Source organism: Lithobates pipiens, unplaced genomic scaffold (assembly GCF_037356315.1).
Source record: "Lithobates pipiens isolate NorthernLeopardFrog02 unplaced genomic scaffold, aLitPip1_a1.2 Scaffold_23, whole genome shotgun sequence".
In the NCBI taxonomy this organism is placed as follows: Eukaryota; Metazoa; Chordata; class Amphibia; order Anura; family Ranidae; genus Lithobates; species Lithobates pipiens.
In genome coordinates, this window is record NW_027507785.1 from 22,394,813 (window position 1) to 22,415,063 (window position 20,251).

General features: G+C 45.9%; 1 protein-coding gene across 1 annotated transcript in view; it reads left to right on the top strand.

Annotated features, from left to right (window-relative positions):
• The window catches only part of DCHS1 (dachsous cadherin-related 1), a 111,813-nt gene that overhangs the window by 35,884 nt on the left and 55,678 nt on the right, over nt 1–20,251 (top strand). The window contains exon 3 of the mRNA XM_077451300.1: nt 18,791–18,967. Within this exon, the coding sequence (XP_077307426.1) occupies nt 18,791–18,967 (177 nt within the window). The remainder of the gene's footprint in view (nt 1–18,790; nt 18,968–20,251) is intronic.

Here is a 20,251-nt window from a genome sequence, read left to right on the forward strand (position 1 = left end):
AAAATCCCAATAAAATCTACACTTTTGGTTGTAACATGACAAAATGTGGAAAATTTCAAGGGGTATGAATACTTTTTCAAGGCACTGTATTTAATGTACAGCTTTGTGTACGGGGTGTGTATATTTTATATAAAGCATATGTAACATGTATACAGTATGTGTAATTTGTGTATTTAAATTTTGGCATGTAAAGTGTATGCCCGGTAAAGGTAACAGATTGTGATCTATCATTAAAGAGGAACAACCCAGTTGGTGTGTAGACACCAAGTTGTATGTAGAGGTTGCTGATAGAGTTCATTATTTGTCAAGGTCTTTAATTTTTTTATTTTTTTATTTGAATAAAAAATTAGATTTCTGAGTCTGATGATATTTACCAGATTCAACCTCTAATAGTATATACAATATATATCTTCTGTCTGTTATTCTCAGAGGGGATTAGAGATTTTGCTCCCTAAGCCCTTGTACACACGGTCGGAGATTCCGACAACCAAATCCGTCGGATTTTGTCCGACGGATTTTGTCCGAAACTGTTGTATACACACGGTCGGACAAAGTTATCGGAAAATCTGACGTGATGGCGTTATTTCGTTACGACGGGACTACGTTCACGCTAGTAGCCAATAGCTTTGGTGTAGGAATTTGATCTGAGCATGCGTGGCACTTTGTCCGATCTGAATTTTGTACACATGATCGGAGTATGTCCGATCGGAGCATTTTGTTGGAAAATTTTACCAACAAGTTGGAAAACTTGGTCCGTCGGATACTCCGACGAAACAGTCCGATGTAGACCACACACAGTCGGAATATCTGACAAAACGGTCCGATCGGACACATTCCGTCGGAATCTCCAACCGTGTGTACAAGGGCTAATGCCGCGTGCACACGATCGGAATTCTCGTCGGAAAAAGCTCTGATGGTTTTCCCGACGGAATTCGGCTCAAGCTGTCTTGCCTACACACGGTCACATCAAATTCCGATCGTTTAGAACGCGGTGACGTACAACACGTACGACGGGACTAGAAAAAGGAAGTTCAATAGCTAGTAGCCAATAGCTTCTGTCTTGTAGTTGAATCTGGGCATGCGTGATTTTTGGTGTGTCGGAATTGCATACACACGATCGGAATTACTGATAGAAAATGTTTCCATCGGGAAAATTGAGAACATGCTATAAATTATCGGACAGCTAAATTCCGATGGAGCATACACATGGTCGCATTTTCCAATGAAAAGCTCTCATCTGTCTTTTTCTGGCCGGAATTCCGATCGTGTGTACGTGGCATAACCATATAGTTGGTTATTTATATTTACCACTGCATAATGATAAATATTTCCTTTTATTTTAAACTTTACATATGAACTAAACTATATCCACACTTGTTTTAAGGTTAATATCCAATTAATCTAAACAATAATCGGCCAACTAATCAATTATGAAAATGATCATTAGTTGCAGCCCTACTGCTTTGTGCATTAACAAAAACACTTATGCCGCGTACACACGGTCGGAGAATCCGTCGGAATGCGTCTTATCGGACCGCGTCATCAGATAATCCGACTGTGTGTGGTATGCATCAGACTGATTCCGTCCGAATCTCCGTCGGACCCAATTTTCCAACATGTTGGAAATATTTCCCGACCAACTGGGCCGGTTGGACGTAATCTGATCATGTGTAGAGAATTTTGATCGGACCAAGTGCCACGCATGCTCAGATCAATTTCCTACATCAAAGCTATTGGCTACTAGCCTGAATCTAGTACCATCGTAACGAAATTACGTCATCACGTTCTGAAAGATCGGATTTTTCGACAACTTATGCCGCGTACACACGAGCGGACTGTATGGAGTACTTAGTCCGTCATACAATCCGACGGACAGTCCGTCATACTTTCGACTGAACGGACTTGACCACACACGGATGCACAAATAGTCCGTTGAAAGCTTGCACGATGACGTGTACAGCACGTACGACGGGACTAGTAATAGGAAGTCCAATACACAGCAAAGCACCCTTCCGCCGTGTAAATCCTTTCTGAGCATGCGCCATTCTTAGTCCGTCGAACTAGCCTACTGACGAGCGGATTGTCCGCTGAAACCAAAGTACGACGGACAGAATTTCGAAAAATCCGAAATACTTAGTACGCCAGACTGCACGCTGAAAAAGTCCGCTGAAGCCCACACACGAGCGGACTGTCCGCTGAAATGTGTTTCGACGGACTAAGTACGCCATACAGTCCGCCCGTGTGTACGCGGCAATAGTCCGACCGTGTGTATGCAACAGTTTCGGACACAATCCGTCAGACTAAATCTGACGGACAAAATCCGACGGATTTGGTTGTGGAAATCTCCGACCGTGTGTACAGGGGCTTAGACTCAGTCTGTCTAGAGTCTAGACAGTATGGTCACTCGCTGACTTGGCACCACCTACAGGCAGTTTAACTCTTTGGTAAGACACAGAAGTTGAATCCAATACGGGTTAACTTCAGAAAAGTGCAGTGCAGACATGGGCCGCTCTTATGCCCTGTATAAAGGCCACACCACTTCCGTCACAAACTTGCCTAAAGGGTTTCAGGTTAAGAAGAGTACAAAGTAACTGCTAGTGAGCTACCAAGTCCGGGTAGCCCCCTGCGGACCAGTTCGGGAACCCAGAGTAGGTGCAGCAGGCACTGTCCAGCCCGACCCACGTGGTGAGCAGAGAGTACCTGGAGCAGAGCTTCAGCCTGGGACGGGTGTTGGGAGGAGGCAGGGAAGAGGGAGAGTGGGAGGGGGGCCATGTTGCTGCACCATGAGCCTCTGGGTAGTACTTGCCCCCCATGGGCTTAAAGTTGCCAGTCAGCCCCTGAGTACAGAGGATGTTTTTCTAGTCTTTTGAAGTATAAGTAGATGAATTTGCTTAAAAATAACTAGTAAAGGGGCTAGTTAGGACTAAACTAACTAGCATTAAACATGAGAGGAGGACAGAGGGAGAAACCAAATCACATAAATAAACAAGTTGTAGTGGCCGTAAACCACCACTTGGGGTCATCATACAACAGAATAATAGTAACCTGAAACTGTTAAATACAAAAACTGGAAAAATACAGAAAGGTGGGACTGAACACGGGCTCCATCCATAACTGTATCTGGGCATTTTGACCGAGTGCAGCTATGTATGCCATTAATGAGCAGTTTCTACCCCCAACAGTAATGGTTCCCAACCTTGTTTTCACTCGGTACCCCTTGGCAGCCAATTTGTATTATTTGTACCTCCCAATGAGGATGGGGCAGAGGGCATAATAGGGGTGGAGCCAATTATGCTAAGTGGGTGGGGTTTAAAGTGGGAGCCAAAAAGGCTGCAGTGTTAATGCTAGTGGAAGGAAAAAATATTGGAGTCAGTTGGTTGAAGGAGAAAAATGGAAAGCTGGGGGACTTTTGGGGTTTACCATATTGCAGTGGTGTGCCCAGTGTTATCTTAGACCCAGTTCATCATGGGTGTCTGGGACAAGGAGGATGCAGATAGAGCAAGAGTACGGTGTGATAGCGCACCTGTACGTTGCAGTCCAGGGAGGTTCACTTCAGTTCTCAATGGAGTGTGCTGAAGATTGGAGTAGGCCTTATTTTATGGAGTCCCCTTAATAGACTGGAGGCCTGTGAGGGTCCTACCCTGAGGAGAGGCGGGTTGGGCCAATTACGGTGCGATTTATAGCTCATGATCCCTGTTCTACATCACTTCTTCTACGTGCCAGATTGCAGAAGGCAGCATCTGCACTTAAGAGAAGCAGGGAGCATAACACTCCACCATAGCAGGGCTGTTGGGAAGCACAGAGGTGGTATTCCTCTGTGGACCTTCTGCACACACTTACCCCAGCCCCAGTCGTTTACTCAGTGGACCAAAGGAACAAAATTAGTTGCCTGCCACAGCCATTTTTTTCCTTTAAAATTATTTTCAAGTAGCCCTCAGGTATTCATCCCCCAGGTTGGGAACCGCTGCCCCAGAGGGTCATTAATGGACCCACCACTCTTAAAAATGTGTGCAGTGATCGCGTTAAGTATTTATTAGCACATATGGCAGCCCACTTTTGTGAGTCTTGGCAGCTTCCCAGTAAGTACCCTGTCAGTCAGTCAGGGGCACCCCTGCTTGGGCGGAGATTAAAAATGGCACTGCTTTTGTTGCCTTTTATTTCTCTTTTTGCATTGTCAGCATTTTGGACTGTTTCTAAAAACTAAAAACTAAAAAACTAACAGTGGCTTCTTCTCTCTCGCTTATGAAGGATTGTGAAATGCCGGCAGCCATGCAGGCGGGTTGAGATGAGTCATTTTCTGCAGGGTCGACATACATGAAACCTCCTCTTCTCCCGCATAAACCGTTTCATGTGATATTTCATGAAGCTAATCGGGATTAGTTCGCAGTCAGGTGATGGATATGATGTATCCCTCCATTCTGAATCCTCTGTGCTAGGATAGAGTTAACCGCGCTCCTGGCGGGGACAGCGTTAAGACACAGCCGTCATATGATTTTTTTAGCCAGACAACGGATTATACTCTGGCAGGACACGATGTGTTAATATTTACGCAGCAGAGAGATTAATTCTTGCTGTTTAACAGGCATGGGGCCACACTTGCCAACCAGCGAGGAAAGAGTTAGTCGGTTTATTAACCACTGTGGCGGCTGGGGACACTTAGGGTTTGTAGTAACAATTCAGCTTTTATGCATGTTAATGTTACAAAGAGAGCGGGCCAAAATACCCCCCCCCCCCCCCCGTCAGGGCAGTCCACAAGCAAAATTAAAGGGCAATTTCCCTATTAAATAACAAATGAGAGGACCAAGAGGCTAGAAGCAACAGAACAGGCCCAGAGCATAGACAGCAGAAAAGAATGGACACAGGTTGGGAACCCAGATTTAGCAGAACAGGAAGGAATATTTCAAGTTCCCAAACCCAGAAAAACAAGAATGGGCTGGACAGGTCAGGAGTCTAATTTCAGCAGAGCAGAACAAAAGCCATGATCCAGCAGAACAAAATAGGCCCAAAACCCAGGCTCAGAAAACCCAGTCGAGATCCCTGAGAGAGTAGACCCAAAACCCAGATCCAGCTGAACAGGACAGAGTAGACTGGCATCTTAGGCCCAGTAGAACAGGGCAGAACAGGCTCAGACCCAAAAGAACAGGACAGAACATATCCAGGAGCAGCAAAACAGAATAGGTCCAGACCCAGAAGAACAGGACTGAACACACCAGAGACCCAGAAAAACAGAACAGAAAAGGCTCAGGAGCCCAGAATTAGCAGAACAGACTAAGATCCAAGGTCCAGCAGAAAAGCACAGAACAGGCTGGGAGTATAAAACCCAGCAGAATAGGGTACTGCAGGCCAGGAGCCCAGACCCAGCAGAACAAGCCTACAGTCCTGATCCAGAAGACCAGGCTTAGAGCTCAGACCCAGCAGTGTAGGCTGAAAACCCAAACCCAACTGAAAAGGAAAGAACAGGCCAGGTGTCCAAATGGAGCATAAGAGGACTGTGCCGGATAGGCATCCAAACTGTCCTGTTATGCTCCATTTGGGCACCTGGCCTGTTCTGTACAGGACAGGAGGAGCGTCAAGACCCACCAAAAGGACAGAACAGGCCAAGGAGTCCAACCCAGCAGAACAAGCCAGAGCAAGCCAGAAGCCCAGACCCAGCAGAACAAGCCAGAGGTCATGCCCAGAACAGGCCAAGAGCCCAGACTCAGCAGAATGGGACTTAGTAAGTCTTAGTAACTGGACTTAGTAAGTCAGGAGCCCAGACTCAACAGGATAGAGCATGCCCAGAACTGATACCCAGAAGAACATGCCAAGAGCTAAGACCCAGCAGAGCAGGCCCAGAACCAAGACCTAGCAAAAAAATAAAAGGAACAGCCCAAGAGCCCTTACCCAGCATAACAAAAAAGAGCACAGGTTCACTCCCAGAAGAACAGGGCAGAAAGGATTGGGAGCCGAGACACAGCAGAACTAGACAGACAGTCTGAGAGCTTACCTTCCACACAATAGGACAGGGCCCAGACCTGACAGAACAGATCAGAGCAGGTCAAGAGTTCAGACTCAGTGAAAAAGAAGAGAGTTTGCCAAGAACTTAGATTCAGCACAACAGGATAGATCCCAGATCTGACACAACAAGACAATGCAGGCAAAGAGTTCACACTCAGTGAAACAGGAGTGCGCAGGATGGGAGTCTAGACCCAGAAAAACAGGTCAAGAGCCCAGATCTAGCAGAACAAATCATAGCAAGTCTGGAACCCAGACTCAGCAGAGCAGGACATAACATGCCCAGAGTTCAAACCCAGCAAAACAGGCCAAAATCTGAACAGTCCAAGAACTCTTATTCAACAGAACAAAAGAGGCCAATGTTCAGATGCAACAGAACAGGACAGAGCTGACTGGGAGCCCAGACCCAGAAAAACAGGTCAAACGCCCAGACCCAGCAGCACAAAGGCAGAGCAGGTTGGGAGCCCAGACCCAACAGAAAAGGCCAGGAGTCCGGATTTAGCAGAAGAGGACAGAAAAGGCTGGGAGCTCCGACCCAGCAGACCAGGACATAAAAGGCAGAGAGCCCAGACTCAGAAAAAGAGGCTGACGTTATATATGCAGCTGGATTATTAGATGTAATCCCAGCAGAAGTGACCGGAGCTCTCCCACTGAGACACAGCACGGGTCTCTGGCTGCCAGCAGTCTCCTCTGTCATAGTTCTCCAGCAGAGATGGACAAAGCAGAACAGGAAGCTGATTGACTATACCTTCCTGATATGTTCTGAGTTCCTCCATGGGTTCCAGTTAATGACGAAGAGATGACAGGCCCAGCAGGAGAAGCAGACGTGTCTGTGTAGATATCTGATTTTCCACCAAGCAATGTATATTTCCACAGAGCAAAAATACTAAGCAATATATTTTACAGGAGACACAAGGGAGTAGCTGTGTGATTTTTCCACTAGGTCACCCGAGCCCGGGCAGTATGTGCTTACTTGACACCAGGCTAGGGACATTTGGCCAGTAGAGCAACAGTCTCATCTAATGTTGCATTATCAACAAGTTTCTCACAAAATATTCTGCAATATTTATCTCCATTACTATGAGGAGTGACATTTGGGAGAGGGTAGAGTGCCCCTTGGGCAACAATGCCATTTCACCAGGGTTCAAAGGGCACACACACCACTATAATTCAAGCCCGCAAGATTATTTCCTTCTGATATTCTTAGATGAACTAATCTAGGCCAATATTTAACCCCCCCTGGCTCAAAGTTTTCATCCCTCATTCCATATGTCTAGAATATGCACCACACACTGAATTAAAGTGGTAGTAAACTCCTGTTGTTTCTTTTTACCTACAGGTAAGCTTATAATAAAGCTTACCTGTAGGTAAAATGAATATCTCCTAAATATGCACCGTTTAGGAGATGTTCTAGCAAGTAGCAGCCGGTGGTGTCATTGGTACATGCATTCTAAAGGAACAGCCTTCCCGTGCCATTCGTTCAGAGCTCTGTGCTGTGGCCAGACTCCCACATGCATGCGCTGAAGTTACATCATCACCATTCAAACGGCCGGAGTCCGCAAATCAGGAAGGAAGACAGGGTGAAGATATGGAATCTTCTCAGCTGGTGGAGGGCTTCGTCTTAAAGGGGTTGTAAAGGTAAATGTTTTTTCACCTTAATGCATTCTATGCATTAAGGTGAAAAAACATCTGACAGTGCCGGCGCCCCCAGCCCCCCCGTTTTACTTACCTCACCCCTCGAAAGTCCCGCGCTCGTCCCCCAACGTCCTTTCCACCGTTCAGCCTGGCCGCTGATTGGCTGGAGTGGATGGATGAAAAGCAGTGCAGCCATTGGCTCACGATGCTGTTAATCACATCCACTGACGCGGAGCGCCGGGGGGGGCAGGGCCGTGTGATACAGCGAGCGGCTATAGCCGGCGGCTGTATCAGGGGAGCGCGCCCGCAGGTGCTTCTCACCATGCGAGGGAGCTCGCATGAACGTGAGAAGCACCTGCAGGAGGAAGCCGAGACAGCCGCCGAGGGACCCCAGAAGAGCAGGTTCGGGGCCACTCTGTGCAAAACGAGCTGCACAGTGGAGGTAAGTATAACAGGTTTGTTATTTAAAAACAAAAAAAAAATTCACTTTACAATCCCTTTAAGGTAAGTCTTTCATAATCTACTAGTATGTGGTGCATATTAGCACATTATGATAGTGCCTTGCAGGGGGAAACTTTTTTTTTTCAGAGTTTACTACCGCTTTAATGCAAACAAGCAGCATGTGGAAGGCAAAGAGCCCCTGGAAAGTTCTCATTACCGTCTTTGTCCCTGCAGGGAAGGTTTACTATTTTTATTTGTCCCGGTGATCACTACCAATAATACAGAAAATATTAAGAAATCCAAACAGTTACTTTTGTAACCAGAACAAGAAGTGAGGGTAAGGGCCGGTTCACACAGGGGGCGATGCGAGGCGACACGACTTGCCTCGCCGCGACCTGCCGCGACCTCAGCGGCGACTTGCAAATGACTTCTGTATAGAAGTCAATGCAAGTCGCCCCGAGGTCGCCCAAAAGTAGTACAGGAACCTTTTTTCTGAGTCGGAGCGACTCGAGTCGCTCCTCTTAGAACGGTTCCATTGTACAGAACGGGGGCGACTTGTCAGGTCGCGGCACGGCAAGTCGTGTCGCCCCCTGTGTGAACCGGCCCTAAATCTTCCAATGAGAACATTGTCTAAAAGGGGAATTCCCCACACTTCGTTGAGATGCAAAAATTCTATATATAACTAAAGACTAGGTTCACAAAACAAGATGACATGGAGAAATGATCTATAAAGGTATTTATTTATTGATGATATAGCTAACAGTAGTTGGTCACATTCAAATGCACTTATTTTGCAATCTGGAAGATGTTTCATTGCCTATCCAAGTGGCTTTTTCAGCTCAGGTGACGCTTTTATGGGTTACATGATCTGGATTCTAGACCACACCCAGGTAACCCTGGTTAGTGTACAAGCAGTGTGCATCTACAATTACATTCCCTGTTTATTCAATTTAAGTGAGTGTCAGAAACATTCCGCTAGCATTTACATCCACATGGGCAACTCCAGTCACCTTAATCACCATTGTGTCATAGCAGATGTTGACTGTCATAGGTTGTGATCGGAGTTTTGCAAGTTGTGGAAAACATCATCCTCTTTAGAACTAAAGTGGCTGGCCTGGGATAAGGTACAAAACGTCTTCTACAGTACTGAAGTTGAGTTGAATGGAGCTAACTACTACTAGCTATCATTTTCTTGTTAACGTAATCCCATCACCATGGTGCAATGAAGTCAAGAGGCATAATAGAGGCCACCTAGGTCAAACTGAAATTGGAAGTAGCAAAATTAGATGGCAAACCAGGTGACTGTAAGGACTCCCTATATATAATCATACATTTTAGTGCATGTTATACTGGGTACAAGAGGGACATTTAGTCAAGTGGCAAGTTGGTATTGAGTAGAGAGAACAGTATACCCAAGATAGCAGTCAAGCCACTGGCACACAGAACAAGGAACCCGAGGTTGCCAATGTTTTGGAAGCGTATTCTCCCATTGTTGTGTTCCTTTAGCCTGTGAATTAACTATACATGACATTCTTGAGCATCGATGTAAAGGCCGAATGCCCAAAACCTTCAAGATAAGTCTATGGACTAACAGGGCCTTGTCACCTTTTCCTTGACAGGCTAGGCCCCTTCATTGAAATGCATACCCCATTTGTGCTAGGATTCAGTGAGAACACATCAGTCAATTCTGAAGCCTGACCTCCACGATTAAGCCCCATGGGCGGGGTGAAACTCGTTGGAGGCATGGCTTTGGATGAAGCTGGCTGGGGCTGCTTTCACATGTTTACTAATGGCTTTGCTAGGTGTGTGGTGTTTTGGACCTTTCACTATGTTTATCCATAGTATGTGAAGAGTTAGACGGGCTCCTACCAAGCCAGCATCAATTGCAGGAAACACTGGATGGATTTACAGCAGCTTGAGAGGAGACCCTTTTATGAGGTTCCTAACAGGACATTGGCACCTTATCCTTGTCAGGCTGGAAGCCCATTCATTGGGAATGCACAGCCCCCTTTGTACCAGGATTTATTAAGAACAAATTCTTCTTAGCCTTTGTACACACGGTCGGAGATTTCGACAACCAAATCCGTCGGATTTTGTCCGTCGGATCTTGTCCGAAACTGTTGCATACACACGGTCAGACAAAGTTGTCGAAAAATCAGATCTTCCAGAACGTGATGACGTAATTTCGTTACGATGGGACTACGTTCAGGCTAGTAGCCAATAGCTTTGATGTAGGAATTTGATCTGAGCATGCGTGGCACTTGGTCCGATCGGAATTCTCTACACATGATCGGACTATGAAAATTTGGTCCGACGGATATTCCGACGGAAACAGTCCGATGCATACCACACACAGTCGGATTATCCGACAACGCGGTCCGATAGGACACATTCCGACGGATTCTCCGACCGTGTGTACAAGGGCTTAGACTTCTGCTCCCCAGGATCTAGCCAGAATGAGTGTAACATCCTCATTTAGGTGCCATGGGCAGAAGATGTGGATGGGGTAAGTATAAACCTTATTTTTTTTCTAATAGTAATTGATTTGTAAAGGGGAAGTGGTAATGAAAAGCGTAAGTGGACCTTGCATTTTAAAGGTCCACTTTAAAAGTAATAAGTTAACTTCTTGTTTTGTATTAGATAACACAGGGATTGTTTACAATTGTTGTCAGGATTTTCTTTCTTGTCTGTGTTCCTTAGAGGAGATTTCCTGGAGACACAACAGGAAGTGGAAATGTCACCAAAGTGAGGGGAAATTTCCTCTGATGCCTTGTACACACAGTCGGACATTCCGACAACAAAATCCATCAGATTTTTTCCAACAGATTTTGTGCCAAACTTGTCTTGCATACACACAGTCGGACAAAGTTGTCGGAAAATCTGATCGCTCTTAACGAGGTGACGCACAACACATACATCGGGACTATAAATGGGCCAGTAGCCAATAGCTGTGGCCTCTTAATTTATTCTGAACATGAGTGGCACTTTGTCCGTCGGAATTGTCTACACACAATCGGAATTTAAACGATCAGATTTTGTTGTCGGAGAATTTTAGATCCTGCTCTCAAACTTTGTGTGTCGGAAATTCCGACGGAAAAAGTCAGATGGAGCCCGAACACGATTGGATTTTCCGACAACACGATCCGATCGCACATTTTCCATCGGAAAGTCTGACCGTGTGTAGAGGGCATTAGACAGTGGTTACCAGAACAGCTGCCTGCATTGAAAGAGTTCCCTTGAACTTCTGCTTTGGTAATAACTCAGAAATGTTGGAGTTCCTATCACTTTCTCATCCCCAGGAATCTTTCCAGTGGGGAAGCAGACAGCAATCAAAACCTAACATGGGGTTCTATCCCTTTTCTACGACATCCAAAACGTAATACTGTTTTGCCTTTAGATATTACTTAAACAACTCATGTTGTTACTATAGTCTTCAGATGTCTCCTCCAGGCCCCTGAGAGCCCACAATCGTGGACCATTTTGATACATCCTAGCAATTTTGAAAGCCACCCAGCCCCTTCCCATCTCACTTACCGTAAGTTCTCCATACACGGTAAGATTTATCACTCAATTACTCTATCCATAGTGCAGATTGATGATTCTGCACTGCTGGCAGCTGGCACCCATGACTGTAATGCCCCGTACACACGAGAGGGATTAAGTCTGACAGACTTCCGACGGAGTTCTAGCGGAGTTCCGCCGGAGTTCTGGCGGACTTTTCGACCGAACGGACTTGACCACACACCATCACACCAAACTCCGACGGAGTCGAACGTGATGACGTACGACTGGATTCGACGTAGGAAGTTCCTAGACAGTAGCCAATAGCTGCCCTAGCGTCGGTTTTAGTCCGTCGGAGTAGCACACACACGAGCGGATTTTTCGAAGGGGACCGGGTCCGGCGGAGTTCCGTCGGGAAAATTTAAAGCATGCTTCATTTCTAAAGTCCGTCAGACTTTAGCTTCGCTAAAGTCCGTTGCAGCCCACACACGATCGGATAGTCTGACGGACTCAGCCCGTCGGACTTTGGATGTCGAAAAGTCCGCTCGTGTGTACGGGGCATAAGAATACCCAAACAGTGCCTGCGTCTTGTTGGCCAGAAAGTTGCAGTAAGGGCAGGCCAGCGTTTGACACTAGAAGGAAGTGCCAGTGTCTGCATCAGAACTGCCCAGGGTTTGGGGCCTCTGACTGCTAATCTCAGGAGATTTGGAATGAGATTGGATATGTCACTACTGTGCTGCTCACTGTTCTCCTTGCTGGAGGCTCTATAAAGACAAAGTAAGGCCCTGCTCCTAATAAGATGGTGGCATCCACACACAAACAGCGCAGAAAAAGAGATGGTAAATCAGTATTGGGGAAAAGATTAGCTGCAGGGAGACCACAGGCAATACTGATGTAGCGCCCTCCTCTAGTTAGGTCGCTAGGCTAAATATAGTGTTTGACCTCACTGTAGTCAGTGGAGCAGTGATCTATTGTTTCTGTCCGGTCAGGGCTCCCTAGGCTGGGTGCTTGATTTTCCTACCTGCTTATGGAAGAAGCTTCCAGAATATAGGGTAGGGAGGATCAAATATTCAGTTATATTTTTCATGCCCCAGCCAGTCCCTGGAAGGTGGCATCCAGAAGGTGGCTAAGGAGGTGATAAATGTTTAGGGAGCCAGGCCAGAGTGTTCTTTCCTGGATAGGATTCCTCATCTCCTGGGGCAACTGCTCCTTGGAGGCAGCTAAAGTGTACTGAAGAATTGCAGTTTGGGTCTCAGCAGGAGGTGGGCTGAGGGCCTGGAAACGATTTAAGGTTTTTTGCTGGATGGAAGTGTCCTGAAGTCCTGGCCTGGAAAAGGATTTTTTTGTCTCCCTCACCGAGGAACTACCTGTGAAAGTTGGGTGGCAAATAGCTCATAGGACATTGTAAGACTTGGGTTTGGGACTGTTCAAACTCAGGGAACCCTTGCTAAAAAATACTATATCTTCAACTCTTGAGAGTGTGATTAGTGTGATGGTCACTGGAAATAATGCCCCTTAGCCCCCGTACACACGGTCGGACAATCCGACAACAAAATCCATCGGATTTTTTTACGACGGATTTTGTCCTAAACTTGTGTTGCATACACATGGTGGTCGGACAAAGTTGTCGGAAAATCCGATCGTTCAGAACGTGGGGACGTTTGTTGCGTATGACGGGACTACGTTGAGGCTACTAGCCAATAGCTTTGGTCTCGTAATTTGATCTGAGTATGCATAGCACTTTGGAATTCTCTACAAAGGATCAGAAAAAGTCTGATCGGATTTTGTTGTCGGAAAATTTGAGATCCTGCTCTCAAATTTTTTCCATCGAAATTTCCGACGGAAAAAGTCCGATAGAGCTCACACACGATCAGATTTTCCAACAATATAATCTGATCGGACCTTTTCCGTCAGAATTTGCGACCGTGTGTACAAGGCATTACACTTGTGGTCATTTGGAATAATTCCCCCTTTACAGATAGCTAAAAGGATCAATGGTGTCAGTGGGAAATTATCTGAGAGGCAGAAAATTGCTCAAGGAACTCCTAGCAACCCTGCTATAAGTCTTTGTATTAAGAAGTATGTTGTCCTATTGATTCTAATATTGTTTTGGAGTATCCTGAACCCCGTTTATCTCTCTCCTGTTTCAAGTTTTTCAGCAATAAATTTCAAAAAGACATTCCCCAGACTGAGCCTGTATTGTCAGCATGCATGGAACTGTGTTTGTGAATGGCAGCCTCTGTACTAACAAGGGAGAACCTGGGTTATTCTGAGCGACCCCTCCTGGGGTGAGTGCTACATTGATGACTAGCCCTTTGCCCTCTGTCTTTTTGTGCTGTAGCTCCCAGGGATAAGTTGTTTTTTAAAGGAGAAGTATGGCCAAAGCTCATTTGGCTGTACTTCCTGTGGATTACAGGAGTGCAGTTCGATCTGCACTCCTGTGACCCATTTTTATCAAACAGCGGCCTGAAGTTCACTATGTGCTGACATCACAGAGCCAGTCCAGGCTCATGCAAAATCATGAAACTGGGGTCGGGATCCGCCCACATGCCTCAAACCGCTGAAAGCCTGAGCCGGTGTTCTGGCATATAGTGTCCCGCCATCATATAGTGTCCGCCCCCGTACTGCGCATGCGCAGCACTTTCACAGTACGGAGCAGAAGAAGCTTGGGAAAATCTCCGAAGATGAACGGCACCTGCGCCGTGAGTGGAGGTGGTAGCCCCACCATCCAAGCGGACATAGGGCTGGGAAAATCGCTTCGCTCGCCACGCTTCGGGCTTGGCTCTTTTTAGTACACAGCGGACACTATCCGATGAGGGACTCTATATGATAGGACAACGGCCGCTCCCGCTCCCTCCACTTCCCAGCGCTTGAGTGAGCGGGGAGGGGGCAGGGCAGAGAGCTGCTTACTGACTGTGGCTCTCTGCTCTGGGAGCTGTGAGAACCGAGCAATCTCTTGGTGTTATGCCGCGTACACACGGTTGAACTGTATGACGTACTTAGTCCGTCATACAATCCGACGGACAATCCGGCGTACTTTCCACTGAACGGACTTGACCACACACGGATACACTAACAGTCCGACGAAAGCTTGCGCGATGACGTGTACAGCACGTACGACGGGACTAGAAATAGGAAGTCCAAGACACAGCAAAGCCCTGTAAATCCTTTCTGGGCATGCGCCATTCTTAGTCCGTCGGACTAGCATACTGATGACCGTATTGTCCGCTGAAACCAAAGTACGACGGAAAGATTTTTGGAAAAACCAAAATTCTTAGTACTCCGGACTGCACGCTGAAAAAGTCCGCTGAAGCCCACACACGAGCGGATTGTCCGCTGAAATGTGTTTCAACGGACTAAGTACATCAAACAGTTCGACCGTGTGTACGCGGCATTAGATTACCCGGTTCTCAGTGTTAGAGCCCAATGCTACATCCACCTAGGTAAGAATAAATCTGCAAAAAACCCCAAACCCCATACTTCTATTTTAAGATTACAATACTGAAAAGTGTACTTTACAATGTAGTAGCACAATGGTAAGCATGCCCTACTATTTTATACTAAAATCCAATAATTGCACTGCGTGGGAAATGCCCATTGTGCTCTTGTTTGTTATGACTTTCAAACTGTTGGAGGCCCTTTAAAACATTTTACTGCGTACAGCTGCTCATATCCATTTGTCATTTCACACACCTAATAGTCCCAAAGCCTGAAATGACATAAGGAATCTCACCCATCAGACACTGCTACAACAAATCATGCTCTTTTCCAGCTCTTACAGCAAGCCAAAGTCGGTGAAAGAACCTTTCAGCACAACTTTCCATGGTTGTTTAATGGTTTGAAAGAAATATGTGTGGCATACAGACTCCTCCAATCACGTTCACAGCATGTACAGTATGTCACCTAACCACAATGCCCCACTTTCCTTCTTATTTTCCAACTATAATGGTTTAAAATGAATTTGAATGCATTAGTAAAGACTTTCTCAACCTTTCTAACATAGAGAAACCCCTGAAATAACTTGAAGATCTCAGGTAACCCCTACCGATAATTACTACTATATTTACAGGTCACAGTACATTAGCACAAAGAGTGAGCTAAGATATAATAGTAAATCAAATAAAGAATGAGGAGTACTTAGAATGTTTTACACCCTGTAATAATGAAAGAAGAACCCTCTTAAACTGGAGTTCAATGGCCGTACGGCTCCTTTACACTGTAGATCAGAGAGAAGAAGGCACTTTACACTGGTGGTCAGTAGGGGGAATTCTCCTGACAGTAGTAATCAGTAGTAGAAAGAATGAACTTTACTTTGGTGGTAAGTGGGAAGAATGCTCCTTACACTGGTGGTCAGTGGGAGGAATATTCCTTTCATTGTTGGTCGGTGGCAGGAATGCTCTTTACATTGATAACCAGCGAGAAGAATGCTCCTTACATTGGTGGACAGTGGAAAGAATGCTCCTTACACTGGTAGCCAGTGCACAAAACGCTCCATACACTGAAGGTCAATGGGAAGGATGCTCCTTACATTGATAATCAGTCGGAAGGATGCTCCTTACATTGATAATCAGTCGGAAGGATGCTCCTTACATTGGTTGTCAGGGACAAGAATGATGGCCACATTGATGGACAGTGTGAAGAATGCTACTTACATTGATAGTCAGTGAGAAGAACGCTCATTAAATTGGTGGCAAGTGGGGAGAATGCTCCTTACATTGATAATCAATACGAGGAATACTTTGTACATTTGTGGTCAGTAGGAAGAATGTGTCTTACATTGGTGGCCAGTGGGAAGAATGCTCCTTAAATTGGTGATCAGTGGGAAGAATGATCCTTACATTGGTGATCAGTAGGAAGAATGATCCTTACATTGGTGATCAGTGGGAAGAATGATCCTTACATTGGTGATCAGTAGGAAGAATGATCCTTACATTGGTGATCAGTAGGAAGAATGATCCTTACATTGGTGATCAGTAGGAAGAATGATCCTTACATTGGTGGTCAGTGGGAAGAATGTTCCTTACATTGGTGATCAGTGAGAAGAATGCTCCTTACATTGGTGGTCAGTGGGAAGAATGTCCCTTACATTGGTGGTCAGTGGGAAGAATGATCCTTACATTGGTGGTCAGTGGGAAGAATGCTCCTTACATTGGTGATCAGTGGGAAGAATGATCCTTACATTGGTGATCAGTGGGAAGAATGATCCTTACATTGGTGGTCAGTGGGAAGAATGTTCCTTACATTGGTGATCAGTGGGAAGAATGCTCCTTACATTGGTGATCAGTGGGAAGAATGTTCCTTACATTGGTGATCAGTGAGAAGAATGTTCCTCACATTGGTGATCAGTGGGAAGAATGTTCCTTACATTGGTGATCAGTAGGAAGAATGCTCCTTACATTGGTGATCAGTGAGAAGAATGATCCTTACATTGGTGGTCAGTGGGAAGAATGCTCCTTACATTGGTGATCAGTGGGAAGAATGTTCCTTACATTGGTGATCAGTAGGAAGAATGATCCTTACATTGGTGATCAGTGGGAAGAATGATCCTTACATTGGTGATCAGTGGGAAGAATGCTCCTTACATTGGTGATCAGTGGGAAGAATGTTCCTTACATTGGTGATCAGTGGGAAGAATGTTCCTCACATTGGTGATCAGTGGGAAGAATGTTCCTTACATTGGTGATCAGTGGGAAGAATGTTCCTTACATTGGTGATCAGTGGGAAGAATGTTCCTCACATTGGTGATCAGTGGGAAGAATGTTCCTCACATTGGTGATCAGTGGGAAGAATGTTCCTTACATTGGTGATCAGTAGGAAGAATGCTCCTTACATTGGTGATCAGTGAGAAGAATGATCCTTACATTGGTGGTCAGTGGGAAGAATGCTCCTTACATTGGTGATCAGTGGGAAGAATGATCCTTACATTGGTGATCAGTGGGAAGAATGCTCCTTACATTGGTGATCAGTGGGAAGAATGTTCCTTACATTGGTGATCAGTAGGAAGAATGATCCTTACATTGGTGATCAGTGGGAAGAATGCTCCTTACATTGGTGATCAGTGGGAAGAATGTTCCTTACATTGGTGATCAGTGGGAAGAATGTTCCTTACATTGGTGATCAGTGGGAAGAATGTTCCTCACATTGGTGATCAGTGGGAAGAATGTTCTTTACATTGGTGATCAGTGGGAAGAATGTTCCTCACATTGGTGATCAGTGGGAAGAATGTTCTTTACATTGGTGATCAGTAGGAAGAATGTTCCTTACATTGGAGATCAGTGGGAAGAATGTTCCTTACATTGGTGATCAGTGAGAAGAATGTTCCATACATTGGTGATCAGTGGGAAGAATGCTCCTTACATTGGTGATCAGTGGGAAGAATGTTCCTTACATTGGAGATCAGTGAGAAGAATGTTCCTTACATTGGTGATCAGTGGGAAGAATGTTCCTTACTTTGGTGATCAGTAGGAAGAATGTTCCTTACATTGGTGGTCAGTGGGAAGAATGCTCCTTACATTGGTGATCAGTGAGAAGAATGCTCCTTACATTGGTGATCAGTGAAAAGAATGCTCCTTACATTGGTGATCAGTGGGAAGAATGTTCCTTACATTGGTGATCAGTGAGAAGAATGTCCCTTACATTGGTGATCAGTAGGAAAAATGATCCTTACATTGGTGGTCAGTGGGAAGAATGCTCCTTACATTGGTGGCTAGGGGGAAGGATGCTGCTTACATTGATGGTCAGTTGGAGGACTACTCCCTATATTGGTGGTCATTGGTCAATGGGAAGAATCCTTCCCCTAAGAGATAACCAAAACATCACTGATGTAACTGGTTACTTATCTGAGCAACGTGGATGGTTTATTGATCAAGGAATCCCAAGCAACCTCTAGAGGAATCCTAGGATCACGTAGAACTGGTTGAGAAAGGCTGTCTTAGTAATTCAGTAATAGTTTACATTTGGATTAATGCAACCAAGAAAAAATTAAAAGAGCTGAACTTTTATGTTGGCACTTCCAGGGAAGCTGAAGCTTGGAGTGTTATATAATTGGCAGGGCAATGCTCACTGCACAGAATTGGTATACATGGCTGAAAAGTTTCTTCCTGTTGGGTGTGGAAATATTTTAAATTGCCATTAAATAAAACATTTTTTGTAATTGCCTGTAATTTGTCCCAGAGCCCTTTGTGGGAAAATTAAAGTCATTGTTTCTCTGCTCTCCTAGGTCTCGGCATCGGATGCAGATAGTGGCAGTCTAGGAACCGTGTCCTACTCTCTAAGCCCGGCGACTCCACCTCAGTTTCAGATCCACTCGGACAGCGGAGCGATCTGCCTCTCAGACATTCTGGATCGAGATGACGGAGAAAGATTCTTCCTGCTTCATGTGACAGCCACAGATGGGGTGAGAGGGCCTTGGGAGACAAGAGGGGCTGGGGACAGCAGAGGCATGTGTAGGCAATGAGAATGGGGTATGGGATGAAGAAAATATACTGAGAAATAACGAGAAGAGAGAGAGGATCAAAAGGCATTTCAAAAACAAAGTCAAATTCTGGAATGCAGGGAATGATTTCACCAGATCATAAAATATGTTCAGAACCGTATTTAGACATTGTGCTGTCCTAGGTCTACCTGAATGATTATGTCCTTTTGTACAAGCTCTGCCCCTTGTGTCATCTGATTAAAAACTAACCAAAGAATGTACTGTTGGGGGCTCCATCAGAGGCGTAGCTTGTGGGCCCGATGGAAAAGTTGACATGGGGGCCCCCCCCACAACCACCCACCACTTCCACCGCGCGTGCAGATACACCCACCGCATGTCAAGATACTCAAAGTGGCTTAAGAGTTTTGAGTTTGCAGAGTTCCTCCTTACATCAGAGGACAGGGATCACCGCTGGAGAATCAGAGGACAGGGACCCCTTGGCAGAGCTCCTTTCCCACCCCAGCACTGTATACAGCCCCCCCCCCCCCCCCCCCCACACACACACACACAGCCACACACACTACACAGGGTTGAAATCACATTCCTTTACACACAGTCTTTCAGCCTACAGAGTGTATCTGGCTTTTATGTTGCCCTTCTGACCTGTGATATTCTCTGGTCAGAACGGCAGTGTAGTTGCAGTAGGCAGATACACCCTGTGATGATCGTGGCTAACTGGCTGTGCTGTAAAGTAATGTGCTTTCAGCCCTGTGGAGGAGGAGCAGTATAGAGTGCCATAATGGGAAAGGAGCTCAGCAGCCGTGCATAGCATCCAGGGTGGAGGTGGTGGTCAGGGCCCGGGCTTTGGAGGGGGGGGGGGCAACTTAGATCTGGGGGGGAAGCAAAGCAATGTGACACAAAATCTGGAGCCTGCAGCCACTCAGGGGATGTTAAGGGATTTGTTTTAGCAACTTCTGAAGGTTTCTTTGTCAGTGTTGGGGGAAGGTTACCTCCCAGAGGTGTGTGACTTTTCCCCAGTTGTCAGGATAGTGGGGTAAGCAGATATCTCTGGGTGGGGGGTACAAAGAATTCCAGCTGGTGACTAGGAGACACTCAGTGGTGTCTTATCTCATCAGTAACATCCGTCCCATCGTGGCTACAGGACGGCACTCTTCTCCTCGTAACTCGCTGAGCTTGGTTATTATTCCATGTTGCCAGCACACATCACAGACACTTCCCCATCCTGGGCTGTTCTCACCCCATACT